The sequence below is a fragment of the Cuculus canorus genome, chromosome 6, assembly GCF_017976375.1.
Source record: "Cuculus canorus isolate bCucCan1 chromosome 6, bCucCan1.pri, whole genome shotgun sequence".
NCBI lineage: Eukaryota > Metazoa > Chordata > Aves > Cuculiformes > Cuculidae > Cuculus > Cuculus canorus.
In genome coordinates, this window is record NC_071406.1 from 10,541,546 (window position 1) to 10,569,262 (window position 27,717).

At 42.5% G+C, this 27,717-nt stretch overlaps 1 protein-coding gene across 3 annotated transcripts; it reads left to right on the top strand.

Annotated features, from left to right (window-relative positions):
• Positions 1 to 4,240: 4,240 nt before the first annotated feature.
• PARP14 (poly(ADP-ribose) polymerase family member 14) lies at positions 4,241 to 25,731 on the top strand. Of its 3 annotated transcripts, none has more exons than XM_054069839.1 (19): positions 4,241 to 4,492; positions 4,944 to 5,068; positions 5,663 to 5,696; positions 6,877 to 6,957; positions 7,752 to 7,949; positions 8,971 to 9,258; positions 11,581 to 11,817; positions 12,680 to 14,934; positions 16,319 to 16,552; positions 16,834 to 17,055; positions 18,441 to 18,513; positions 19,035 to 19,184; positions 19,739 to 19,801; positions 20,854 to 21,021; positions 21,865 to 22,071; positions 22,167 to 22,757; positions 23,885 to 24,030; positions 24,580 to 24,754; positions 24,981 to 25,731. In XM_054069839.1, the coding sequence occupies exons 1-19, from the start codon at positions 4,303 to 4,305 to the stop codon at positions 25,268 to 25,270; spliced, it is 5,727 nt and encodes a 1,908-aa protein (XP_053925814.1). In that variant the 5' UTR covers positions 4,241 to 4,302; the 3' UTR covers positions 25,271 to 25,731. The 3 variants fall into 3 exon arrangements, with proteins under 3 accessions (XP_053925814.1, XP_053925815.1, XP_053925816.1); XM_054069841.1 differs by having other exon boundaries at positions 4,358 to 4,492; positions 6,897 to 6,957; XM_054069840.1 differs by lacking the exon at positions 6,877 to 6,957 and having other exon boundaries at positions 4,242 to 4,492; positions 24,981 to 25,730.
• Positions 25,732 to 27,717: the final 1,986 nt, after the last annotated feature.

Genomic DNA, 27,717 nt, shown 5'->3' on the forward strand with positions numbered 1-27,717 from the left:
ATGAAATTCTCCTAGTCTTTCAATTTTATATTGAGTACAATGTATATGGGATGGAATACACTGTTGGTCAACTTAGGGTCACCTCTCCTATTCACCCCTCCTGGCAGGTGTGACCTTTTTCCAGCAGCTCAAGGATGGCCTTTGTTACTGTAGGGATATGTATAAGCACTGGCCTTTGTGCATACCAGTGCCCTGCGTTACCGCTTTGGGAGAAGAACACTGTCTCGAAAACATGCAGTTAGCTTTCAGAGAATGAATTTACTTACAGCAACTGAGTTAGTCACAAAACTGATTATAATTTACCTCAGATCACAACAAAGTGTCTGACAGGGAGAGCAAGGTCAGTATTATCCAGTGCCTGACATCAGCAGCTCAGGCATTGGAAACAGCTGCATCTGCAAAGCAGGCTCCTTGCACAACTCTGAAAGCACAATGATCTCTGAGCACAGTGGGATGCAAGTCCTGAGATGTTTTCCCGGCACAGGAAAGCAATCACCAAAAGTAACCCCTCACACGCTTAAGCACCACACACATATGTGGAGGAGTGGCTCATAATTACTGATTGTATTAATACATTGAAGCTTTGGGTTTTGACGCAGCATTTAGGGGGCTGCAAGCCTGCAAGTAGAAAGTGTCATTATGTCCAGAAGTGACCTGGAAATCATAGAATCATAGAATCATAGAATAGTTAGGATTGGAAGGGACCTTAAACTTCATCTAGTTCCACCTCCCCTGCCGTGGACAGGGACACATCCCACTAGACCAGGCTGCCCAAGGCCCCATCCAACCTGGCCTTTATCACCTCCAGGGATGGGGCACCCACAACCTCCCTTGACAACCCGTGCCACAGCCTCACTACTCTTACGGTGAAGAAGTTCTTCCTTATGTCTAGCCTAAATCTGCCCCTCTCCGGTTTATACCCATTGCTCCCACTCCTGTCACTACAAGCCTTTGTAAACAGTCCCTCCCCAGCTTTCTTGTAGCCCCTTCAGGTACTGGAAGGTCGCTATAAAATCTCCTCGGAGCCTTCTCATCTCCACGATGAACAAGCCCAACTCTTTCAGCCTGTCCTTGTATGGGAGGTTCTCCAGCCCTATGATCATTCTTGTAGCCCTCCTCTGGACACATTCCAACAGTTCCACATCCTTCTTCATTGTCATTTCCTTCTCTAGGAATTCTCAGAGGAACTTAAGAACAGATGTGGTGTTAAAATGCAGAAGACTTCTACAAACAAGGCTAGCGCAAGTAAGCTACTTTCACCGCAGTTGTGTGCCTAGTGGATATTTTTTATTATTTTAAGTACTCCAGGCAATACACTCATTATGGATGCTTAGTTCTTTGTTTGGTGAGCATCATTCCCAAAATCCAAGTGGCAGTCAAAGCGACTGCTGTAAAGGCAGTATATATAGTATTTTCAGACTGTCTGTGACTTGTGAAGCAGTTTTAGAGCTGCCAAGAAGAAAAACGTACTTGTTACTCATTATCTGTATAGTGCCCTTACAAATCAGGACAGCAGAATCTATCATGGGTCAAGGACACAAACAGGGCTTTTTCTTTTATTGTGGCAATACTTGATTAGATTATGAGCAGGTCAGTGCCTTCCTGTGTCCTGGGAAGGTAGGTGAGTTCCTGGTTGTATGTCTTAAAGTGACCTCTTTGGAATGCTCATTAATCTTTTACACGTTCAGATGAACAGCAAAGCCAAACTGAAATATCTTTGGTGTTATTCAGCCTAGTAGAACTGCAGAGTGTAGAAAAAGACTTATATGTTGAAACCTTAATCAAGTTTTTTACAAATAACCCATGTTTATGATTCTTGCAGAAAGGGAAACTAATTTTTTTTTTTTTCGAAATCGAATCTTTTTATAAAATGTCTGCCAGACTAAAGGAGAACACAAACCTCCATGAGGTTTTGGCCTCAGTGAAATTCGTTAGGTACTTTAGACGTCACTTTTAATTGAAAAGCGTAAGCCTAAAATTTATGCAATAATGCTTTTCAATCACAACCTTTTATGTTACCAGGATTGAGGTATTTTTAGATATTATGTGGCACACAGTTCTGCCTCAAATAGGACTTTAACGTTTACTGTTAATACAGTAGTAACAGTGGATTCACACCCCTCTTCTCATTTAAGGAGTCTCCAGAGCAATTTTGAGTGGTGCTGGAACAGCAATTAATCAAGAATGTGCTCAAGTAGGTACGGTACAATGTTTCTGATCTCCTTTCTGAAGGCCTTCATGCATGGCAGGGAACCTGCTGGGGTACTTTCTCAATGCCTAATGTACATCCATCTGTATTATGCACTCAGTTACATCACCTAGCAATGACAGATTGTTTCTTCTAGATTCTACCTAGCACCTACCTGCCCTTTTCCATCACATTGGTGACAAGTCACTCCCTGCCATCACGTCCTCTAACAGGTCACATTGTCACCCAAATGGGGAAAAATACTTCTTAACGCCAGTTTGGGGTCTTAAGAAGAAGGCATTCTTTTTAATATGGTACTGGATTTCCGAGGGGTTGATCCTTCTACTGTATATACTGGCGACTACAAGTAGCAGGTTTTTCATAGACTGAATTTATACCTATGTGCTATATTTCTCTTAAAAAACATGCATATTCATTATTAAGTATAACAAGAGTCCTCCTCCTCACACATGCTCCCCATGGTCCTTTATTGAGTCTGAGGTTTGCAAAGGAGCCCCCTACTCTATTTCGTTGGCATCTGGCCCCCTTTGAAGTTTCTATAAGGTTTGAAACAAGGGTTATTTTGACCACCCATCATTTTTGGCTCCTCAAGTACTGGCCAGATGCCAGTCTTCTGCAGTCTTCGTTGCTTTATTCCTTAAATATCACAAAATGAGGACTTTACCATTCATTGATTAGATTAGGCGTTAGTATGGATACTGCATTCTACATAGCAGCTCATATTGTTTTGCTCAGGAGTACAACAACATCATACAGGTTGTGGCCATTCGGTTGATGGTGCTGTGAAAAGCCAGACTCAATAATCAATGCAGATTTGATTATTATTAAGTAAGATATCCTTTTATGCGACGGCAGGCATGCAGGGGATCGCTCCACTTAACGTGCCTGTGACTTTTAGCACAGTTCACAAAGTCTAATTACAGTCAAAGCATAGATATTCATCACTTTTCCTGGAACAGGTGTGTCTATTATAATAAATTCCTGGAACTTATTTACATAATTTATTTACATTTTCCTCCCCTTGGTGCACGTGCTCTGCCCTCTCGGGGTCTTGGTTTCGGGGGCTTCTCGAGGAAGGTTCGCAGGCTTCTTCACTATGACCTTTTCAACTTTCCTTCTTACACATTCTCTTAGACTCCTTGGGCACCTCTTCAAGGTTGCATTTGGTCCTAGCTGGTTCTTCTTTCCCTTATTGTGCTAGTCCTTGTTATCTGGCTTAATTAGATACAGTCACATTCTTTCCCATTTTTTCTAACCGCAGCCTTGTTAAAATTCCTTATGTAAGCGTAAGTATCCAGGCACTGGCTAGCTACAAGTTATTATTCAAGCTAATCCTATATTTTAGTTCTAAAAAAATCAGAAAAAACGATACATAGTATCCAAATATATAATAGGTTAGTAACTTAGAACAAATAATCTCTTCCTCCACTGACCTGGTGTGGGTCACTAGGTAGCAACAGGCCAGTGAGGGCCCACCAGCCCTGTGCTGCCTGGGACACGGCCAAGATACATTGAGAACCCACTGGGAGTATTGCGTCCAGTCCTGGAATACCCAACATGAAGGATATGGAACTATTGGAACAGTTCCAGAGGAGGGCTGCAAGGATGATCGTAGGGCTGGAGCACCTCCGATCCGAGGACAGGCTGAGAGAGTTGGGCTTGTTCATCCTGGAGGAGGATTCAGGGAGACCTTAGAGCAGCTTCCAGTACCTGAAGGGGCTACAGGAAAGCTGGGGAGGGACCGTTTACAAAGGCTTACAGTGATAGGATAGAGAGGAATGGCTTTAAATTGGAAGATTGAGATTAGACATCAGGAGGAATTTCTTCCCTATGAGGGCAGTGAGGCACTGGCCCAGGTTGCCCAGGGAAGCTGCGGCTGCCCCATCCCTGGAGGCGTTCGAGCCCAGGCGGGATGGGTCTTGGAGCTCCTGATCCAGTGGGAGGTGCCCCTGCCCGTGGCAGTGGTGGGAGTGGATGGGCTTTGTGGTCCCTCCCTTCCAGCCCAGCTGTGGGGCTCCGCACTCGGGAGCGGGCGGAGCGCTCCGAAAAGCGAAACCGAAAGCGGGGTCGGGGCCGAGGCAGCGGCTGCTGCGATGTCGGGGCTCCCGGGCGCCTTCCCGGTGCTGGTGAGCGGCGACTGGGGCTCCCCCGAGCCCCCCCCGGCCCTCGGCAAGAAGCTGCTCTGCTACTTCCAGAGCCAGAAGCGCTCGGGGGGCGGCGAGTGCGAGCTGCGGGCGGGCGGCGCCGCCGGGAGCGTCCTGGTCTGCTTCGCCCAGCCCGAGGGTGAGTGGGGAGCGGGCGGCTCGGCTCGGCTCCCTCCCCTCGCTCCCTCTCCCCCTTCTCCTCCCTCTCCCCTTCTTCTCCTTCCTCTCCCCTTCTTCTCCTCCCTCTCCCCTTCTGCTCTTCCCTTCCTTCCCTCCCTCTCCCCCTTCCTTCCCTCCCTCTCCCCCTTCCTTCCCTCCCTCTCCCCCTTCCTTCCCTCCCTCTCCTCCTTCCTTCCCTCTCCCCCTTCCTCCCTCCCTCTCCCCCTTCCTCCCCTCCCTCTCCCCTTCTGCTCTTCCCTTCCTCCCCTCCCTCTCCCCTTCTTCTCCTCACTCCCTCTCCCCTTCTCTTCCCTTCCTCCCCTTCCTCTCCTTCCTCTCCCCCTTCTGCTCTTCCCTTCCTCCCCTTCCTCCCCTTCCTCTCCCCCTTCCTCTCCCCCTCCTCCACTGACCAGTGCCTGTGGTGTTGGCAGTGCGGCAGCGGGTACTGGACCGGCGCATCCATGAGCTGGAGTGGGGGCCTCAGGGGCGGCTGTCGCTGCTGGTCACCGAGCCGCCCACTGACGAGGACGCTGCTCCCGATGAGGACACTGCTCAGGTGAGGCTGATACAGAAAATGCCAGCGAATAAACACTCTGAGACTCAAGCACCCTTTATCAGGCCTGGAAACACGAGGAGCGATCTCCATCAATGACGTGCAGCGAGACAGGAGCTGTTACAGGATGTATTTCCCACTTACAGGCCTATGTATAAATTTTCCCAGAAATCTCCTGTATATTCTATTATCCAAGAACTAATTTTAATGTTATTATGGACTTCACAACAGTCAAAACGCTTTCTAATTTGGAGCTGGCTCCAGCTCTCTGACCTTATATCTGAGATAGGGAGAGACTCAAACAGAGGTGATTGCAGAAGAGGAGACCTCTGTTCAGCATAGATTATAGTTCACAGAAGGTGTTATCGTCTTCAAAGAATGAACAATGTCTGGAAAAACATGAAAGAAAACATGCTGTCAGAGGGACATTCTGGCTAACTTTGAGGAAAAAATGCAATTACTTAGTTGAAACTTTACTCTTCTTTAGCTGAAATAAAAAATATCCCACTGCTTCTTGCATCAAGGTGGAGGTGCGGGGTGGGAAGTTGGGGACAAGCTGGACCATGGGTAACCGCTCTCCTCTCGCTCCGCTTGCAGGAGCTGGGACCAGCTGGCGGTGCCAAGGAACCAGGTAGGATCCATGTCTGGCACAGTGTAGGGCTGAAACACTGGCCTCATCACTGTGGGGCTCTAAGGCAGCTTCCCTTGAATGCTGGTGCAGGCTGCACTCTTCCTTCCCCATTCCCCCACCCCAGCACTCTCCTTCAGGTTTTGAACCACACAATTAATTTAATTAATAAAGCACAGCCTGTAAGTAAGGTCCCAGGTATGCATAAAAACTGAAAGGACTGACTTCCCATGCAGTTGTTGTGGTTCCATCAGACACTGCCTGCATTCTCCCTGCAGGGAGAGGCTGTCCATCATTCCCAGCCCGCTTCTTTCTGTGTGTGGATTACTTATTTGTGCCAACAAGGGCAGCCCACCAGTGAGGGATGAGCGCACAGACCAGAAAAGCTGTCTGGCAGATATTGCTGTTATCTTTTTTTTTTTCTTATTTATCTGTGTTCCTTATTCATAGAATCATAGAATCGCTTGATCTCAAAGGTCTTTTCCAACCATCAGGTCCACGCATACCTGCGCAGTTCATAGAATCAGAATGGCTTGGGTTGGAAGGGACCTTAAAGATCATCCAGTTTCAGCCCCCTGCCATGAGCAGGGACACCTCCAGTGCACCAGGCTGCTCAAAGCCCCATCCAACCTGTCCTTGAACACTGCCAGGGATGAGGCATCCACAGCTTCTCAGGGCAACTTATTCCAGTGCATCACCACCCTCTCCATGAAGAATGTCCAATCTATATCTTCTGCCTTCCATTTAAATCCATTTATTGTTTTAAACTAGCAGGGAGGAATGTTGTGTAGAGTACGAATACGTCACAACAGATGCTTTTGTAGAGGTGCCAGGTTTCCAAAGGTGCTTCCCCTCCAGAGCAGGGATGTCCTTGACAAATCTCTTGTTCAACGACACAGGGTTTGTGTGAGGACAGTGCTGTAACACATGGGAGGACCTGCTAGCAGTGCTTCACACAGCAGGACTGTGTGCTAGTTTGTTTTTTGACATTATGCCCGAGGCTTTTCTGAGCTTAAAGGGTGTTTGCACATTCAACATATGGTTTGAAAAAGGAATATATGGAAATCTGTGATTCTAGCAGTGCCAAATGAAATTAAATTCAAACTGTATTTGGTCCTGGGTCTACAAGAATGACCTTTTTCTTCTTTAAGTATGCAGTAACTCAGAAAGTACTGTCATTTAGCTCTAGTTAATGAATCCCAGGTGTCTCTTCCCACCTGCCAGAATAAGGAGTCTTCTGTGTGCACTCAGCAGGAAAAGACAGGTAAGCATGTCACTTATCAAGCAAAGACCAGTGTTTTATTGCTTCATTGGTTTTCTTTGACCTTTATGCTGCAATAGTGCCCTGGTCACCTGGGTGGCTTGTGATATGTGTCTAATGGAGTGTAGAAATCATGGTCTCAGGCTAAAATAAATAAGGGTTTTTTTATCTTTGTATGAGTCCCTTTAGGAAACTCCCCACTTCACTGGCAGCCTCGGACAGGCCAGCTCTTTAGGGGGAGTATGTAGTTGATGCTGACTTTTGTTCTGGGTAAGCATGTCCCTCCCTAGCCCTTTCCAGCTGCCACTCGCCCTGCTGGGGCGACCTGTGATAGAAAATTGGTAGCTGTGTACCCCAGGTACAGCGAAGCTCTGCTGGCAGCCAGCATGTGTAGACCCATGGTGACCCACAGCCGTGGCTGGAACTGTAAGTGGAGAGAGTGCATAGACAGAAAAGCGATGGTTCCCCTCATTGTGAATTTGCGAAGGAGTTTTCATAGCCGTAACTTCTCCTGTCCTTACCTGGCGATAAATGGAAACGTTTTCTCCTAACCTGTTGATATGACAGCTCACGCTAGTGATAGTTCAGTTTTGGGATTTAAAGGCTGTTGTGAAAAAAAAAAAAACACAAACACCAAAACCACAACCAACCACCTGAATTACTGTTTATTCGCCTATTCTTTTCCCTGATCTTATTTGTAATTTGAGTAAAAAGTGGCATGCAGACTTGGAGTATAATAAACTGCTTTTTTTCCTTAACTTTTCTCTAAGGCATTAGGGTGTGATCTTTTCTTTCAGAATCACGTGAGAAACAGAAAGCAGAAAACGCAGCCTCTAGGAAATCTGTCATAGTAGTAACCACTGCCCCTGGGGAGGAAATAGAAGATGAGATTGTGGAAATGTACTTTGAAAATAAAAACAAGTCTGGTGGGGGGACAATCGAGTCCTTCGTCAAAAAGGACCAGCAAATATTCATCACCTTTCAGAATGAGGAAGGTATGATCGTATCTTGCAGGTGTTCTATCACTAAAGCTCTCTTATAAAAATAGACGTTTGTTGGTGCTGGATCTTTCTGTGGGCATTGCTTCAGCAGAAGCCGTGTATTACTCCCTGAGAGTGACAAGAGGTAATAGGAACAGATGAGCCTGTCTATCCAATACAGATGTGGGGTTCTGACAGTGTTTGTAATAACCCACAGGGAAAGAAGTGGTACTCTACACCTGTCCCAGATGCTTGATCAAGTCTTACAGAGAATAATGCAGGGGAAACTGTGTCAGGAGCACTGCAGAATAAATAGACTTTAATTCTGCCTCTGCAGGCAGGGTAAAGCATAGTAGAGTATTAAAGGCATATCATGGGTAAATACTATTTTGTTGTATTTTCTTTCATATTCATTTCAATTGCCAGGGTTTTGGAAAGTAGGAGGAAAAGAGGTAGTAAATATTATGTATCTGTAAGGCAGAGAGATGAATGCTCACCTTTTTGGAGAAAATTATTTTAAAGTAGCCTCAATTTATCTGTAGTTTTCCTGTTTTCCTCTACACTAAAGTGCTGTTGGCTACTTGTTAGTGTGTGAAGGATGTATACAAATAGAGGAAACTCTTTATGCAGGAGAAGTAGTTAAATATTTACATAGTCATATTTAGTTTACTACTTAAATATGTGTTAAATACACAAGATAAGCAGGATGGAAAACCCTTTCTTTATTTGCTGTTTATTAGGTGTTACTGATCTGGAGAATAGTTTATGCACTTGAGGGCGGTGGAAAGGAGGTGGCTTTTACCTCTAAAAGTAACTTTATTTTTGCCTTAAGGAGATGGGGGACATCTAGATCATAGAGTAGTTTTTATTGTGACCCTAACTTCTGATGTAGTTTTGCCTTATTTATGTTTCTTCTGTTATATAAGAAAATATGACTGGCCAGATTTTTGAAGTAGACTGTAATTTAACATGTTACTGTGCCATGGTGAAAGGGGAAGGGATGATCACATCTTTCTTTGTTTTCTTGTCAAACTAGATGCCCAAGACGTTTTGCAAAGGAAGCATCACTTTCTGAAGAAAATTAAGCTGTTTGTGAAGCCATGGGAAGTGGAGACTCACCAGGAACCGTGCCAAATGGAAGACTCTGAAGGATCCCTGTGTTCCAACGTAGTTGTGCTTGAAAATGTGCAGGAGACAGTAAAAGACTGTGTGTTAATTATGCTGGTAGAGAATGTCAGTGGCTTGTCAGAGGAAGAGGGTGACTTCAGTGTGGAAATGATACCTGAAATACATGCTGCTGTAGTTACTTTTACTAGAGATCCTGGTAAGAAGGAGTCAGAGTTGCAGATCTTTTCTGTTAGCTGCTTGTGTATATGAGGGAGACTAAGCAAGAAATGAATGTTTTCTGTCATGGGTTTAAGGTTTAATCTGGTATTGCATCATTGTAAATGAGGATTTGCTCTACTAAAGTTATTTATCTAAGGTATGGAGGCCAGTGTAAGTGGGAAGGTGGCTAGCTCTGATTTCAATTGTAAACAGAACAGGTAGGACTAAAACCAAACTATAACTTTGAACAAGCAACAAAAAAATTTTGTTCTGGTCTTAGAACTGTTCGATGATGGAGGCTTTCCTTGCAGAAAGGTGTTACACGTGTAGTAAGTTTGTATAGATTTGAGGGAAAATTGAACAACTACATGGAACAGCGTTTTTTGAGGTTGTTATATAGACTGCATCAGGTTTGGGAAATCAGCTGTGCTTAAAAATAGTTTGAGGCTGAAAAATAGTGCTAAAAATAGTTGGAATAGGGAAGCAGCATTTTCTTGAAGCTGTTTTCTAGATACCTGCTGTTGAGCTTCCTAGATACAGGATACTGGGCTGGGTACACCCTGGGGTGCTGAGGCAAGCCCAGCTGTCCTTTTTGCAGAGTGGCAGCTGTCAGTGATGGGAAGCATGGAATCAGCACTGTATGCGTTGCCTGATGCTGCAGTACCAACTAGTTGTTAAGCTACTGTCTGCCCGCTGTGGTTTTTCAGTGTGTTCAATACCATACACTTTCTCTTCTGCCTGATGAGTGATTGATGACAAGGATATCTTCCAGATGACGGAGAAGTGTTTGCTCCTGCTTCTCACCAGTGAGAGGTTAGGGAGGCTTCCTAATTCCTGGCAAGATTAATGGTTGATATTTTTAACAAATTCCATCCCAAGACATAGTGAACTGTAAGTGATGTGGTAAGACCAGAGTGGCGTAAGCCATTGCCATAGCTGATGGTGTAGAGATAACAGCACTGCATTACCAGGAGAACTGAATTAAACTTAACAGCAGTGAACTGGATCCAGGATTCTTTGAGTGTTGTTGTGCTTGAGTCCTTTTAGGGATAGGGTGATTTTATGTGTGCTTGATTTAGAATAAGGAGCTGGGACAGGAGAGAAAGCAGAGTTCTGTCTTCCATATGGAAAACTAAATCTCTGTAGAAGGTAGAATGTGGTGAAAACAAGTTTATGCTGTTTTGGATCAACTGTGGGAACAGTTGTATTGCTGGTGTTTCATAAGTAAGAATGAAGTTGCTCAAAAATCTGAAAGTTGTGAAGGGATTAGTCAGTGCTATGACTAAACCAAAGAAATTTTTAGTTTCTGAGAAGGCACAAGGTTTTCCACTTTGTAAGTAAGAAATTATTTGCCTCTCACATTGTGGTCCACTCCTAAATGTTTAGTGTAGCCTTTAGGACATAAGTGGATTCTTTAAAAACTTAATCGTGGGTTTGCCTGACAGATGTAAAAGTGACTTGACTGTCTTTTACCATGGTGGTAACAGGCGAAAAAATACCTGGAGATAGAATGCGTGAGAAGGCTTGGAGAACAAGCCTTATGAGGGGCGGCTGTGGGAACTGGGGTTGTCTAGCCTGGAGAAAAGGAGGCTAGGATGAGACCTTATCGTTGTCTACAACTACCTGAAAGGAGATTGTAGGGAGGTGGGTGTTGGTCTCTTCTCCCAAGTGACAGGTAATAGAGTGAGAGGGAATGGCCTCAAGTTCCACCAAAGGAAATTCAGATTAGGCATTAAGAAAAATTTCTTCACCAAAAGGGTTATCTGGCACTAGCGGAGGCTGCCCAGGGAGGTTGTTGAGGTTGTCTGTCCCTGGAGGTATTTGAAAGGCGGGTAGATGAGGTGCTGAGGGATATGGTTTAGTAGTGGACAGGTACAATTGGACTTTGTGATCTCAAAGGTCTTTTCCAACCAAGCAATTCTATAATTGTAAAAGTGAAAGAAACCAAATTAGAACTGTTGACTTATGTCTAATTAGTTATGTATAAAGCCGTGGCCCAAAACTGAAACTGATCTTATTTTCTTTTTTGGGTTAAAGAGACCTGGTTTGCTTAGTAGGGAAACTAGTGTCAAATACTGGCTATGGCAGTTGCAGTCAACAGTTGTTCTCAACCATCTGGTGAACATTTGGTAACAGATACTGAATATGTGGAAAGAAGTAGCTTAGTGGGCATCTCTGAGTTGATAGATGCTTCATAATTCAATGCTTTGGTCAATGCACACAGCAATAGTCTGCTAGCATTGTAGTAGAAAAAGTGAGCCGCTAATTTGATCTTGTTTGGGTTTTTGATTTTATTTTTTCTTCTCCCTTATCTTTTTAGTTGCGGGAAAATTTGCTAAAAAGCTTAATCAAAACCACAGAGCAAAGCAACAAAATATTACTGCACGGTGCCTTGAGCTAACAAGAAGCATTAGGGCTGAAAATATCCCACCTAACACAGCCAGTGACTATATAGCCATCTACTTCGAAAACAAGAAGAATGGTGATGCGCAGGTAGTGGATGTTCAGCAGCTGCCTGATGAAGATGCAGCTATCATTACATTCAGTGACCATAAAGGTAAGGTCGAAATGAAGCCTATTTCTTTGAGGTCTGTTCACTTAAAGATCAAAATATGGATTTTCTAGACAGATGGCTGCTTTCCCCTTATAAAACCAACAGATCTGGTGCTTTGTCAGCAGGTCTCTGCTAACGGGTGTGCAGGTTTAAGTTTTGGACCGGCTGGGCATGAGGCATAGAATTTTTTCCTTTTCACACATAGTTTATTTCACCCAGGCCTTTATCCTTACAGAGTTCAGGCTACAGTTTGAGTTCAATAGAGAAAGCGCAGCCCCATGTACTGCAGGAGACTTTTCTCCACTCCACCTTCACTGCTAGCTGCCCTGTGGCTATGGGTGTCGTCTGGGTCATCTGAGGCCAATTTCTTGGACAGCTTTTCTGCTGGAAAGTGGGTGCTGTGGCTTGTCCAGCCAGTCACAGAAACATGAGCATCTGTGGAAGGTGGAGGACAAGAGGGAAGCTGGAGGCATTGCATATAAGGGGAGATCTGAAGAGAGGTTGAAGAAAATAGACACTCTTTTTGGGGCAAGTGGAGCAGCTGTGATTTGATACCGCTGGCTAGCAGCCCAGACAGCTGCTGAGTTGGGCAGCTCAAGGGCGCAGAGACTGCTCTGCATATTTTCTCCTGGAGGAGGATGGTGTTGGTTCTTACCTGGCATTTTGTAACCTAGTTTTTGGCATTTAAAACAACTCTTCAATAATTTGGGATTATGTCTGTGTGGGAATGGGGGAAAATTCATGGAGGAACTATTCTGTAGCAAACATTATTATGTAGAAAACAATGTTTTAGAAAAGATCCCAGAATATCTTCAGCTTTAAATGCTAGCATTAATTGTTTTGGGTTTTGGTTTGTTTGTTTTAGATGTAACCAATATCTTGGCAAAGCAGCATTCACTCAACAAAACACCAATCTCTGTCTATCCTTACTACGTCTCGCTGGGAACAGCTCTGTATGGAATGGAAGGGCCACAAATAAAGAAGCCAGATTCAATTACAGTGCCTCTGGATCGATTTGTCTGGTATTACTTGCACAAAAATAATAGACTAATAGAGACAATAAATTGTGAAATGGCAAAATGTAATTGTGAGCTAGAATGGCCTGAACCCGCCTGTGCAGACCCAAAAGTTATTTTGCATCCTTCAGCTGCTTTGTCTGAGCAGAAGAGATTAGCGTCTCGGTTGATCAAGACATGGAATGAAACTGTTTCCACAGCATTTTCACATAGCATATCAAAGTACAAAGCAAGTAGATGTCAAGTAAGTGCAGAAGTGTGGGAAGCCATTAGAAACAGCTTTACTCAAAATGAAGTTCTGATACTCCCATATATTTCCCGGGATTTACTTATTCTAGTAGGTGAAAAAGAAGTTGTGAAGAATGTTGAACAAGAACTGAAGTTTCTGGTAGAAAAGGCCACCAGAGAAATTGAAAGAGAAAAACAAAGAATTGAAGAAATAGTGTTCCTGAATTCTGGGGAATATGCAGTTTTACAGAGTATTGATCTTGAAGATAAAGTTCGCACAGAGTTCCCAGCCCTGCAGATATCTTATGATCATTCACAGAAGATCATTAATCTGTGTGGAGTGCCTGAGGAAGTTTATAAAGTAAAAGGAGAAATATTAGATAATATACACAGAATGACAAAGAAAATAGTTAATATCCACCCTTACATTTACCAATTTTTAGAGCATATTGATGATGAAACTCTGTCACAGAGCCTGTTTATGTCAAAACATATTAATGCCTTTTATGAGCTTGGCACAGAAGCTATCATCTTGAAAGGAACTTCTCCTGAAGATGTCCAAAAAGCAGCAGAAGAAATAAAAAAGGAACTGATCTACAAATGCATTGCTTTAGAGGATGAGTCAGTTCTCCAAAAGACAGAATGGAAAATGCTCACCAAGGAAAACTGCTCGAATGAAGCCATAAGAGTCACTCAGGCAGAGAGGCAGGTCATCATTGCAGGTTGTTCTCAAGCAGTAGAAAAAGCCTATGAGGAACTTTTTAACTTTATAGATGAAAACACGCAAGAACAAAAGGTCATAGGAGGAAAGCCCATTGCTGTCATAATGTTTTTTGAGAAAGAAAAGGCCAGTGTTTGGGACAATTTACAACAAAAGGGTGTGAAAGTTGACTTCAGCATGCAGAAGAAACATAGAGTTATATCCCTGAGTGGACCGAGAAGAGAAGTGCTGAAGGGGGTCGCTTTAGTCCAGCAAATTCTGTCTGGCCTGCATTATAAGCGTCTGGTAATTGAAGCACCAGGAGCCAAGTCATATTTCAAAGAGCGAGAACACTTTTTTGCTGCCAGTGCAAAACAGGAATTTAAGTGTCTGATCAGGCTGGAAGAGCCATCAGAGGTACAGCAGGAGGAACAACAAGAACTCGGTAATATAGGCAAGCCTTATAGGCAGGTCACCTTAGGTGGAATTGTAATAGCAGTGAATAAAGGTAACTTGTGTAATTACCCTGTGGATGTTGTGGTAAATGCAGCTAATGAAGACTTAAAACACAGTGGTGGCCTTGCTGCGGCACTGTTAGAAGCAGCTGGCCCAGAGCTGCAACAGGAATGTGACAACCTGTTGAAGAAGCATGGGAGCTTGCAGCCTGGGTATGCAGTTATCACGGGTGCTGGGAAACTCCCCTGCAAGAACGTCATTCACGCTGTTGGGCCCAGGTGGAGGAAAGATGAAGCAGAAAATTGTGTGAGCTTGTTAAGAAAGACAGTGAAGAAAAGTCTACAAATAGCTGAAACGTACAATCATCGTTCCATAGCTCTGCCTGCTATAAGTGGAGGGATTTTTGGCTTCCCACTGGAACTGTGTACGTATTCAATTGTAGCCTCCATCAAGGAGACCTTGGAAGAGTCTATGGGGGACAGCAGCTTGAAGGAGGTTCATCTTGTGGGTATTACACAGGATAACATTGAGGCTTTCAGCAAGGCACTGAGTGAAGTGTTTTCAGATTGTTCACCTTCAAGCAGGTCACTGCATCAGACCAGTGCAGTTCATCAGCCTAGGAAAAGCAAAATTTCTCAAAATAGCAAGGATTTCCCATTGGTAACAACTGAGGAAGGCCTTGACATTGTGCTGGAAAAAGGAAGCATTGAAGATGCTACAGTAAGTGGTTTAAATTACCTGCCTTTCAAATATCAAGTGAAGAGTTTTGTTTAAAAGAAAACAAACACAAACCCCAAACCCAACCAACCTTAGACCATCATTTATAATCAGCAATTTATAACAGGTTTGATATCTTACTGAAATTGGCTATTATTGCTGATAATAAGAATTGCTGTTAGATGACTATCGTGAATGAGAGATGCAGATGACTGCACAGCATTGTGTTTTGTCATCTGTTAGCACAGAGGCAGATGGATCCCCATGGTGTGTGGTGCATTACAGTTTAGCAGAAGCAATTGTAGTGACCACAAATGGTTCTGGGCTCCGAAACTCCCTGACCTTACCACACTGGGCAGGAAACACCTGCATGTAGCATTGACCTTTCCAGACCTCCTGATTACAGGAGTGTGGTACTAGCACAGAAGCAAAAGAAGGTGCTCAAGGTGTTCAGTGTTTGTTAACATGAGTGTCCTGCCCTGTGAGTGTGGCTGGGCTGCTTCCAGATCCAATGTGGTTCTGAGGCAGCACAGCCATGCCTGTCTGAGCCCACGGCCAGTCTGTTTCTCTCTGCGTCTGTAGGATATTGGTCTGGGGACTGTTATGCATTTTGTCATTGATGAATACTAGCACACAATTTCACTAATGGATTTTGAGTTGCCTCTAGGATTGCATGGCTATCAGTTAGTTGACTGATAGCTTCTTCACTGAGATCACTGATATTGAAAGCAACTCATTTCAGAACCCTTTCCATAGGGACCAGCAAATCCTTTCAGGAGTGGATGCATCCCACAGATTGTGTGTGCAGCAACTCCACTTGGCCAAAGCAGAATATACATTAAAATGTATAGAGGTCCTTCCTGAGGAGCTGAATGCAGTGCTTGATGCAATGTTCATAGCCCTTTGTATTCCTCTCCCTTCTAAGCTACTACTTTTATCACTTCTTTCTCCATAGCTGTCTCCCAGTCTTTGTTTTCAGTTTCTCCTTTTTCTCTGGACCAGTCACGTGTGGAAGGTCCTGCTTTTCTCAGTGAGCACAGATTTTTGGTCTGTGAGTTTCTGTCGAAGAATGGACTTCATAAACATTTGTAAAATGGAGGTAGAATAAGTAGATCAGGAATGCACAATTTGATCTTTCTCCTGTTGTCTTGAAATTAATTCTGCTTTGAATCAGTTTTTATGCTGCTACGGGCAGGCTCATGGTATTACAACAGCATAACTTTTCTGGATTTTGCCAAAATTTTGTTCACTCTCAGATTTCTGTCCCAAATGTTTTCTTTGTAAATCAGCAGGCAGCCTGTATTTAAGTAATCATTGTAAAATTTAAACCTGATATTTAAAAGACTTGATACTTAAAAGCTAGATGTTTTGCTTGCGTGTTTTTCAGACAGACGTTGTTGTCATCAGTGTTGCTAAAGATCTGCAGCTTAATAAAGGGCCACTTGCTAAAGCTTTGCTAAGCAAAGCAGGGCCGATGCTTCAGATGAGCTTAAAAGAAGAAGGCCTAGGGAAAACACTTGAGGATGGATCTGTGTTGAAAACAGAAGGTCACAATCTAGTTTGCAGCGTCGTTCTTCATGCCGTGGTACCTTCATGGTCTCAGGGACACACATCTGAAAAGGTATAAGGATTTCCATTTGCCTGAACTCTAATTTGACTGGGCTTTGTAGTGAGTTTAACGCCTCTTTTCCATTGATGTGGTGGGCAAGAGATGAGAATTTGGCCTCTTCCTTTTTTAACTGTGTGGATGTGTGGCTGATTGCTTGTTGCCTGATATATTCCTTGTGATGTATGCTATTATTGTATTTTAATACCAAGAGAAAGATAAAAGGGAGGGTGCTACATTGCATGTACTAGAAGAAGTTACCTTTGGTAATTGAAAAAAAATTATTGTGTTTATAGGTCTTGGGCAATGTCATCACAAAATGCCTGGAGATTGCGGAGGAGCTATCTTTAAAGTCAATTACTTTCCCAGCGATTGGGACAGGGATTTTAGGATTTCCAAGGTCTGTTGTTGCTAAAGTGCTGTTTGACAAAGTGTTTGAATTCAGTAGCAAAAATAAAGTAAATTCTCTTGAGGAAGTTCACTTTCTGTTGCACTCAAAAGACACAGCTAATATTCAGGTGAGTTACCGTGATTTTCTGTCTCCGTTATGTGCTGTTTTGTTTGGGTCTATCTCATGATACTTGGCGATCTGATGATCTTCAAAGAATTGACAGGGTGCTTGTTCTTATACTAAAGAAGAAGTTTGCTGACATTCTCTCATCTGTACTCAAGGTTCTCTGTTTTTGGGTTCTACCCTTTGTGGTCAGCTACCTGTCTTGTGCAGCCCTGCTTCCTCCCTGTCCTTTTCTGTTCCTTGGCAGTAATACAGATGAAAGTGTAATTACTCTTTATCTCATTAATTTGCCTAATTCTTCAGTATGTAGGACTTGTCTACAGATAAATTTGCTGCAAATCCTACATAGATATCATCACACTTGGAAATAGGAGTGCCTTCAATGAAGTGCTAATGTCTTTTCAGGAAGAATAATTAAGCTAGGATTGCTATGCTGGTAAACTTCTCCAGTAGAAAACGTATTGGCATTCTGCATCCCCCTTTCTTCAATACCATGTTAGCACAAATTCTCTATATCCACACTCAAGTTACTTATTTCACACATGAATCTCTTGGAAGAGGAAGTGCTGTGTTTAATGTCCAAATAAATGTTTCTGCATGTGTTGACTTCTGCTATTGTATACATTTTGAAAAGCCAAACTTGAAGGCAGCTGCAGCAAACCATGAGCTGCTGTGCATAGAGAAGGGTGGCATTGGCTTGAGGACTTGGCGACTTAGTTATTTTCCAGTTCAGTTTGTTGCTCACACTAAATAACCTTGCTGTCTGAGAACAATAGTCAAAACTTGCCATCATCATTATGGCAAATGGTATGAAGTAATCTGTGTTAAGCTCTTTCTACATAGAATCATAGAATAGTTTAGGTTGGAAGGGACCTTAAAGATGGTCTAGTTCCAACCCCCCTGCCATGGGCAGGGACACATCCCACTAGATCAGGCTGCCCAAGGCCCCATCCAGCCTGACCTCGAACACCTCCAGCGATGGAGCAGCCACAGTTTCCCTGGGCAACCTGTGCCAGCACCTCACCAGTCTCATGGTGAAGAAATTCTTCATGCTGGCTGCCATTAATCGCCTCCCTGTCCTCCATGTGCTTTAGCATGTCTTCTAGGAGGATCTGTTCCATGATCTTCCCAGGCACAGAGGTGAGGCTGACGGGTCGATGGTTCCTAGGGTTGTCTTTACTACCCTTCTCAAAAATGGGCACGTTACCCTTCTTCCAGGCACCAGGCACTTCTGATTGCCATGACTTTTAAAATATCATGGGAAGTGGCTCTGCAACCACATCGGCCAGTTCGCTTAGGAAGTGTTTTTTAACTTTACCTTTCAAACCTTTATTTCTATTGTGTAATCTAAAGACTGCTAGAGGACTTCATTGTCATTTCCTTCTTTAGAAATTCTCAGAGGAACTTGAGAACAGATGTGGTGTTAAAATGCAGAAGACTTCTACAAATAATGCTAGCGCAGGTAAGCTACTTCCACAGAAGTTGTGTGCCCAGTGGATATTTTTCATTCTTTTAAATACTCCAGGCAATGCACTCATTATGGATGTTTAGTTCTTTGTTTGGTAAGGATGTCATTCCCAAAGTCCAAGTGGCAGTCAAAGTGGCTGCTGTAAAGGCAGTATATACTATACTCTGTGAGACAGAGGAGCAAGGGAGTGAGACCTGGGGGGATTTGCTGCTGTCTTACCTTAGAGTTTTGCGAAGGCTTAAAGTGTCAGCCAAGTGGTGTCTGTATAGGGGATGTGCAGCAAAACAAGTTTTTTTTCTGCCATCTCAGCATGAGTAGCGATGGTGGGAATAGGTGAAGGGTTGATCAGAGACTCCCGTGAGAAGGAATGATTTTCAGTCAATATGACAGGTTAACATTCACAGTCTGAGGCTGAAGCTAGACAGATCTTTCTAGGTGTTGTACCCATCAACGAGCATTGTAGCCTGTTACCTCCTTGATCCCTTCTGCTCAGGGTCTGCATTTCTTTCCTGCAGCTTCCCCTGGTGACTCTTCATCCCCAGCACTGAATGTGAATGAAATGACAATTGGCTCCATCCTGTTCCAGGTGGTGGAAGGTGATATTACCAAGGAAGATGGAGATGTCATCGTAAACATAACAAACCAAACCTTCGACCTCAGAAGAGGTATTTTAGTTGCTATTATGTATGAAAACAATGTGCGTGGTTGGAAGGGCTAGATGAGGAGAGTAGGAAGTATTTTTTTCAAAGTTTCAAACCTTTTTGTTTCACAGTGTGGTTTCTGTTTTGCTTCTTACGGTAAAAAGGTTCAATTAGGAATTGTCTGCAGCTTAATTGTCCTTCTTAATCTATGTTACAGGATGCCATGTTTAAGATTCTTGCAGAAAGGGAAACTGATCTTTTAATCTTTTTTTTGTTTGTTTGTTTTTACGTTTTATAGAATCTTGTTATAAGATGTCTGCCAGACTGAAGGAGAATGCAGACCTCCATGAGGTTTTCTCCTCAGTGAAATTTGTTAGGTACATTAGATATGACTTTGAATTGAAAAGCGTAAGCCTAAAAATTATGTAATAGTGCTTTTCAGTTATAACTTTTACTGTTACCGGGATTGAGTTATTTTTAAATACTATGTGGTACACGGTTCTGCCTCAAATAGGACTTTAACTGTTTGCTGTTAATACAGTAGTAACAGTGGATTCACATGTCTCTTCTCATTTAAGGAGTCTCTAAAGCAATTTTGAGTGGTGCTGGAACAGCAATTGATCAAGAATGTGCTCGACTAGGTATGGTACAATGTTTCTAATCTCCTTTCTGAAGGTCTTCATGCATGGCAGGGAATCTGCTGGGATACTTTCTCAGTGCCTAGTGTACATCCATCTGTATTACGCAGTCCATTACATCACCTAGTTTTTAATCAGTTAATGTGATGTTTGTAAACATCTGTTGAGGGAAGGAAAAGAAAAATCTTAAAGAAGAAAGAGCTTCCTAGCATATGTAAATAACTATATCTATTCGCTGTTGCGTCCTCTTACTCCAGTAAAGCTTTCCATGCTGAAAACAGATCAAGTCTACATCAAAGAGAGCCATAAGCAGGGGATAACATTGGCATAAATGTTAATAGAGAAGCCATACCTCACTGGAAGCTGCTGTCTACCTACAACTCCTTTTGTCATGCCTGAGTGAGAAGATATATGTTTGCTCTTGGCTTAATTAGCAGCCCACTGCTGGACCGTCTGTGTGACTAAGAGGGAAAAATAGTGAAGTCGGGTTCCTGCTTCAGAAGAGGCATTTATTTGTAGACTAAATTTAGGTAGTGAACAGCAGATACAGTGAATGGGGAGTAGGCAGGCACAGGTTTATGCTTTAAAACCCCACAAAACAAGGGAAGTGGGAAAGAGGCTGGTATGGAGGGTCAACTTAGAAGACCAACAAAAGGAAAAGAATTATGTGGAGGAGATAAGAGGTAAAACTCAGTTCTGCAGGCCAAGAGAGTAATTCAAAATACGCAGCATGAGGGTAAATGGCATGCTTGTTTGTGCATGAAGACAGAGTGTAGTGCTAGTCTACATGAAGTTCTTCAAGTCTGTAGGGCAAACTTGGCAAATTAAGACCCACAGGGAGTATTTGCTAAATGAGGCAAATATTTTACAAACATAAAATGAATCCTTGTGCCTTGAAAGTGTAAATAGAGGGAGAGGGTCACACAGTTTGTGGAAGGAAACTTGAAGCTTATCTCGAGGCATATTTGTCACGATGTCTTATCTCCTAATGAAGATTAGTACATATCAGTTTTGTGGGTAATTGTTGATTGATTATGTCCTACTTAATGTTTCAGCCTCACAACCTAACAAGGGCTATATCACCACCGAGGGAGGAAGACTGCCGTGCAAAAAAATAATTCATTGTATCGCTCATGATGATATCAAGATGATAGTCTCCAAAGTGCTTCAGGAGTGTGAATTACAGCAGTACACCTCTGTCACCTTTCCAGCAATTGGAACAGGTCTGTGTCTCCCCTTTGAAATGGGTTTAGTGCCTGTGAGTCTGCTGATCTCGGGGTTCAAGCAATGAGTTTGATTTATCTGAAGGGGTTATTCTTTGGTGAAAATATATTCAGGAACTGTAGTCTTTAAAACTGGTATCAGAAGCTTATGAAGACCTAGAAAGCTTCACTCCTTGCAGTCAGCTAATATGTAGAGACTACGACTGCTTCCTTGCTAACAGGGATTCAAAGGTGTGTCTATACTTCCTGGAGAACCACAAATATTTATCACAGCATCCTGGTATGTGTGGGCAGCTCATGGGACAATATCTAGGGAGCTACTTCTCTTGGTGAAATCAACAGATGATGCAACTCTGGCTAGCGGCTGCACAAGTAGGGTTGATAGGCATGGAATGTAGACTGTCAAAAAGGACAAATTGTCCTTGATATTTTTGATTGGATCCCTAGAGTCAGAGAATCCAGAACTGGGCCCCATTGATGCAGGTGCGTCTTGCATGAGTAGAACTAGATTTATTTTTTGAACAAAGAGTTGGTTACTGGACCACTGAGCATCAGGCTTGCGGCCTGTTAGGTAACCAAGCCATATCATCTATATTGTAACCTAATCAGTCGCCATGTCAACAAAAGTAAACTTCCATTTTTCCCTTGCTGGAAACGTGGTCTCAAACCTCCTTTTCCTGATAAATAGAAATATTTCATAATTGCCAGCCTGAAGCTATTTCTGACTTGTTTGTGATCCAAGTGATTATGGGTATATTCATAACTGTTCTTCTAAAGATGTTTTTACCACTTGTAACAGTTATTAATGCTTTTTAAGGGTAAAATCTTTATACCTTGTTTCAGGTGAGGCAGGCCTTGATCCAGCTGTAGTAGCTGATGACATGATAGATGCAGTAACTGACTTTGCAAGAAGTAACTCTGCTCCATCTCTGAAAACTGTTAAAGTTGTCATCTTCCAGCCACATCTGCTGAGTGTGTTCCATGCAAGCATGCAGAAGAGAGGACATTCTGCTAAAAAAACAGCCAAATTATTGTATTCCAAGATCAAGTGTAAGTAGACACCACTTAAATACAGGTTATACATCTGTTTAGTGCTGGCTGATAATGGTTAATATCAATTACAACATTTGTGTATTTCAATGTAGCATGGTGGAACTCTGAGAAATGTGACGCAAAGGGAAAAACCAAACCACTTTTGGAAAAGAAAATTGACGTGGCTGTTGTGCAGATTTGTGGTGAAAACAAAAAGAAAGTGGAAGAAGCTGAAAACTGGTTGAAAAATGCAATTTTAAAGGATCAGTTTCAAACAGAAATCAAAGAAGAATCTATCGCTCATTTTGGTGAAAGAGAGAGTAAGGAACTGCATGACCTACAAAAGAAACTAAAAATTGAACATTTGGATAGTACCTCTATCCGAATTTCAGGTGTTGAGAAAGATGTCTGGATGGCTTATTCAGCTATTCAAGAAATGATCCACAGGGTAAAAGCTGCTAAACAGGAAGAGTTCAGTGCAGAACTTCTACAAAACCTAATTGAGTGGAAGTATTTTGAAAAGGATTCCTATGTGCCCTTCGACAGCCTCACAAATATGCAATTGGAAAATGCTTTCCTGAGCAAGCAAGAAGATATTCTGGTCACCATTGATAAGAAAAAATACACAGTGAATATAGAAGGTAGATACGCTGTGGATGAGCAAGGAAAACAAAGACCGGTTAGACGTATTGATAAATGTGAAGGTAAGTAAAAGCATCTTGACAGACTTATGTTCCTGCGTTAAAACCAGGTTGCATCTAGCCTAGTAAAAGGAAGACATGGTAAGAATATGCAAAGTGTTATTGGTTCATTTTTGGAGAATGTAGAAAGGAACTAAATTGGGAAACGAAAATAAAAGAATCCTGCAGTTATCTAAATTTTTTTAAATGTAGTGAATGTGTTTTGAGGTTCTTAACAGGCTTACTAGCAATAATTAGATGTTTCTAGCAGCTGTCATTCTAGATCTCAGCTAATTTCTGTTCTTGAGATGTACTCTCTTCCATTTATTCTGGTCCTTTACAATATAAGGAACTACCTTTTCCTTACTCATCCATACAGGACTTTTCCTGTTGTATTATTGTTCTTTGTCCTGCTATGACTCAGTTTTACAGCGGCGTATTTTATATTCTAACAGGAACAACTTTTTTGTCTGCTTAACACTTGAAGGTGAAAGCAGACAGGTTTAAGAAACTGTGCAGCTCCCAGTGACTCAGTAATGCCTCTTGCACGTATTTTCAGATTTTTATTTTCTGTTCTCTCCCCAAAAATGTGTCACCTCTAATTGAGAGAACCTATACTACAGACATCCAGCATTATATGCATCAGTTAGCATTACTGTTTGACAATACAGCTAGGCCATGAAATGGGAGTATGGAAGAAAGGGAAGAGTTCTGCTTTTCAGATGGATAGTATATTCTTGAACTCCTTAATTTAAAACCATCCCTATTCAGAGGCTTTGTTCCTAGTCTCCTAGTTGGTGAGAATTAATTACTCAGTATTTCTGCATTTACTCTATGTCCTCGAAAACTTGATTTGCAGGCAAGGCTACTGGTAAAAGATGTTGCAAAGGGATCCTACTTCAGCTGTGAAGAAGAGATTTGTCTAGGAACTACCAATTCAGGCACATCAATTGCCAGGGTAGTGGCAAACTGGAATCTACAAAGCCCTAATCCTCTGGTAAAAGAACCGCGGAATACCCTTGGCTGACAAAGACCAGTAGGCTCTAGTGATAAGCTAGATGTAGGGGCTTTTAGAAGGGTTTGTGGCAGTGCGTATTTCATCTTAAGCAGAGGGTTTGGGTAAACATTATTCATTTGCGTTTCTTCTGCAGATCAAGACTCAACAGTGCTCCCTGCAACATGGGACGATATGGAAAACGAGCGACTCAAAGTAGTGAAACTGAAACCAGAAACAAGAGAATATAAAGATGTGCAGGAAAAGTTTCTGAAGACCTGTCACTCATCAAAAATTGAAAAGGTGAAAGCATGTAATTATATCTGAGGATACATACTTTGAGAACAAGTGATGAAGAATACTAGTAACAATGGAAAAATAAATTCCACTGGGATTTCTGAAGCTGGACAAGTCTTTATGGATGTCACTGACTTTAATCAGCATCGGTTTAATATTGCAGTTGAAGTATTTGGAATGATTCTTAAGCAGTCTCTTCTTCAGCACCCAGGGAGAATGTTCTTTCTTTAAATTGTTTTTGCTGTAATAGAGCATAGCATTTGCTCGCTTAAGCCATGTGTACTTTGCAGGTAGACATGTCATCTGTGCCCCAGAAACCTGGAAAACTGTCCCATATTGTTTCCTATAGAGTGTTTCTGTCATGTTTTGGCCTGAGTTCTGCTGTCCATTGTGCCACAGTTTGGAGTGATTTGACAAATTTATTTCATAGTCTGGTATATATGCCTCAGAGCTAGGAGGAGAATCTTGGAAGCAGGTTGAATTGTTGATGCACTAATGTTTTTCGTTATAGCAACCTAAAGAAAATTAAATGTGTCTTACTTTCAAACTTTGCAGATTGAAAGGGTGCAGAACCCATATTTTTGGAAGGCCTACCAAATAAAAAAGTGTGAAATGGACAAAAAAAATGCCAGCAAAAATAATGAGAGGTTTCTGTTTCATGGGACAAGTAAGGAGTCGTTAACCTTAATTAACAACCAAGGATTTAACCGGAGCTATGCTGGGATGCACGGTAATGTGAATTTCAAAATAACTCTTCTTTTTGTGAACAGGGCTAGGACTGATCTGCTGTGCTGTCTGCACAGTCCCCGCTTTGTACGCAAAATTATTTTTTTTGTTAAATCTCCCTAATGCAAATAAAAAGCATAATTGTCGAGATATTCACGGGCTCTGAAGATGTTAGATAAATGAATTGCTACTAATGCAACACTCACAAATGTTTGTTTTCCTGATGACAGCTGCAAACTATGGAAATGGAACGTACTTTGCTGTTAATGCCAGCTATTCTGCCAGCAATACCTACTCCAAACCAGATGCGGATGGGAAGAAGTACATGTACTTGGCTCGAGTCCTGGTTGGCGAATATTCTCAGGGGATAAAAGGATCAATTACTCCAGCAGCAAAAAATGCTGGTAACTCTATAGATCTATTTGATAGTTCAACTGATAATGTGAACCAACCATCCATGTTCATCATATTTAATGACATTCAGGCTTACCCAGAATACCTTATCACTTTCACTAAATAAGCATTTTGATTGCAGGCAAGATTGTATGTCTTTTAGCCTTTATGAAGGACAGAAATGCAATAAAATATACAATGAAAAGAAATAGTTTTATCACCTGGATTTTTTAAAGCTTGGTTACATTTAAGCAACCTCTGACAATTTTTGATAGCACGGAAATGGACTGCTTGTTAACACTTGGAGCAGCTGAGCATATATAACGCTCGAGCTCAATATTCTACTGAAAACTGTTATTAGGTTAAATATCAAGCCTTTATATTGTATTAGCCTTTTCCTGCAGCCTTATGGCCATCCTCGTTGCACTAGGAGGTGGCAAGTGGTGGAGGGGACTGAAAAGGCTCTTCTTTCAGCCACTGACCACTTGATGTTGTATTTCTGATTGCTTCTTACAGTCTGCAAATGCCAGTCTGCATCATGAATGGTGGCACAGTGATTTTCAATAAACAAACTAATTGTAGTTAATGGCTTGTGTTTGTCTAAACCTCTCTCAACATTTACCATTGGTTTTCAATTAATGAACTTCAATGAACTTGACACCTCTAATACAGGTTTGCTTGGTTTTAATACAATAACCCTCCCTGGCAAGCTAGTAAGAGGTCATGGAAGTTGTGTGAATTGTGAGGTCGAGGGAGGTGATTCAGATCAAGGATGGTGATTCTGCGCCTCCATTCTTCTCTTGTGAGACCTCATCTGGAGTATCGTGTCCAGTTCTGGAATCCTCAGCATAAGAAGGATATGGAACTATTGGAACGGGTCCAGAGAGGGCTACAAAGATGATCAGAGGGCTGGGGCACCTCCCATATGAGGACAGGCTGAGAGAGTGGGGGTTGTTCAGCCTGGAGAAGAGAAGGCTCTGAGGAGATCTTATAGCAACTTTCCAGTACCTGAAGGGGCTACAAGAAAGCTGGGGAGAGGCTATTCATAAAGGCTTGTGGTGATAGGACGAGGGGAAGCGAGTATAAACTGGAGAGGGGCAGATTTAGACTAGATATAAGGAAGAATTTCTTCACTATGAGAGTAGTGAGACACTGGCACAGGTTGCTAAGGGAGATTGTGGCTGCCCCATCCCTGGAGGTGTTCAAGGCCGGGTTGGATGGGGCCTTGGGCAGCCTGAGCTGGTGGGCTGTCCCTGCCCATGGCATAGGGGTTGGAACTAGACCATTTTTAAAGTCCCTTCCAACCCTAACTATTCCATGATGCTATGAGACCAAGGTGTTTTTTCACTAGCCCATGCAAGACAGGTGCTTGGATCATCAAGCACGGAGCAGACACCTCCAGCTCTGGCTCTGTGATGAATAAAAGCTGCTGCTTTTCCAAACGTATTTTTTATCATCTAAAGGCACGGCAACAGAGGACCACATTTCTTTAGCAGTGGGATGGGCTTCAGCTTCAGTGAGCGGGTCATCGGGATCCGGGGCACTGAGAACCCGCCTGGGAGGAGAGCTGCTAGGAGAGGTAACCCACAAACAGTAGCTTTCTGCGAGTTAAGATGTGTACACTGACTTAGTTAGTGTAGACAATGTAAAGTGTGCTTCCTAGTATGTGATAGATACTCTGATTTCATTATTTTATACAATATAGTGTGTGCTACGTAGTACATGATATATACACTGACTATATATACAGTGCCTTAATGCACTGAGACCTTTTTCTCATACCAGGATAGTTTCTCTGGAACGAATACTAAATGAAGCCTTATTTTTTTTTTTTTTTGTTAAAAAAAAAAAAAGCCAAAGGATCTTTGCTGTGTTTTACAGATGCTAAAAGATATAATCAGTTCCTGCTTGAAGAAAACTGAAGAGCCAGGACTGAAATCCATCACTTTCCCAGCTATTGGAACTGCAGGGTTTAGATTTCCTAAAACCATTGTTGCTAATTTAATGTTTGATATGGTATTCAAGTTCAGTAGCAGTCACACTCGAAGACTCTCAAGGAAGTTCATTTTCTCTTGAATCCAACCACTTTCTTACTGCCGTGGGCCAGCAGCAGTGGGATGTCACTCCAGTGTCTCACTCAATGTCTCTGCAATATAAAATCTCAGCAAGCACAAGCTGCAGACAAAGTTGTCCTCACTGCTGACAGTGTAAACCCCTGTAGATGCTCATTCATCTTTTGACAGAGGAGTTTTGGCAATGCAAAGACATATCTTTTATCACACCGCCCACACTGAGGCTTCCACTGTTATTAATGATACCTAAACATGACTCTAAAATGCATCAGATGTCTCAGCAAGAGCTACATGACTGTTATTAGTAATTATGGGACTATTCAGTATATAAACTCTGAAATACTGTTTTTGGTACCTTTTTCTCCTCTTCTTAGGCCTTGACTTTGAACTAGAAAGTAGGGTAGCTGAAGGCTGCAATGCTGCAGGGCCACCATCAAGTAAGTTGTGTAGGGGCAGGAGGTGGAACACAGAGGAGAATATAAATATTGTAAAGCACTTTTAT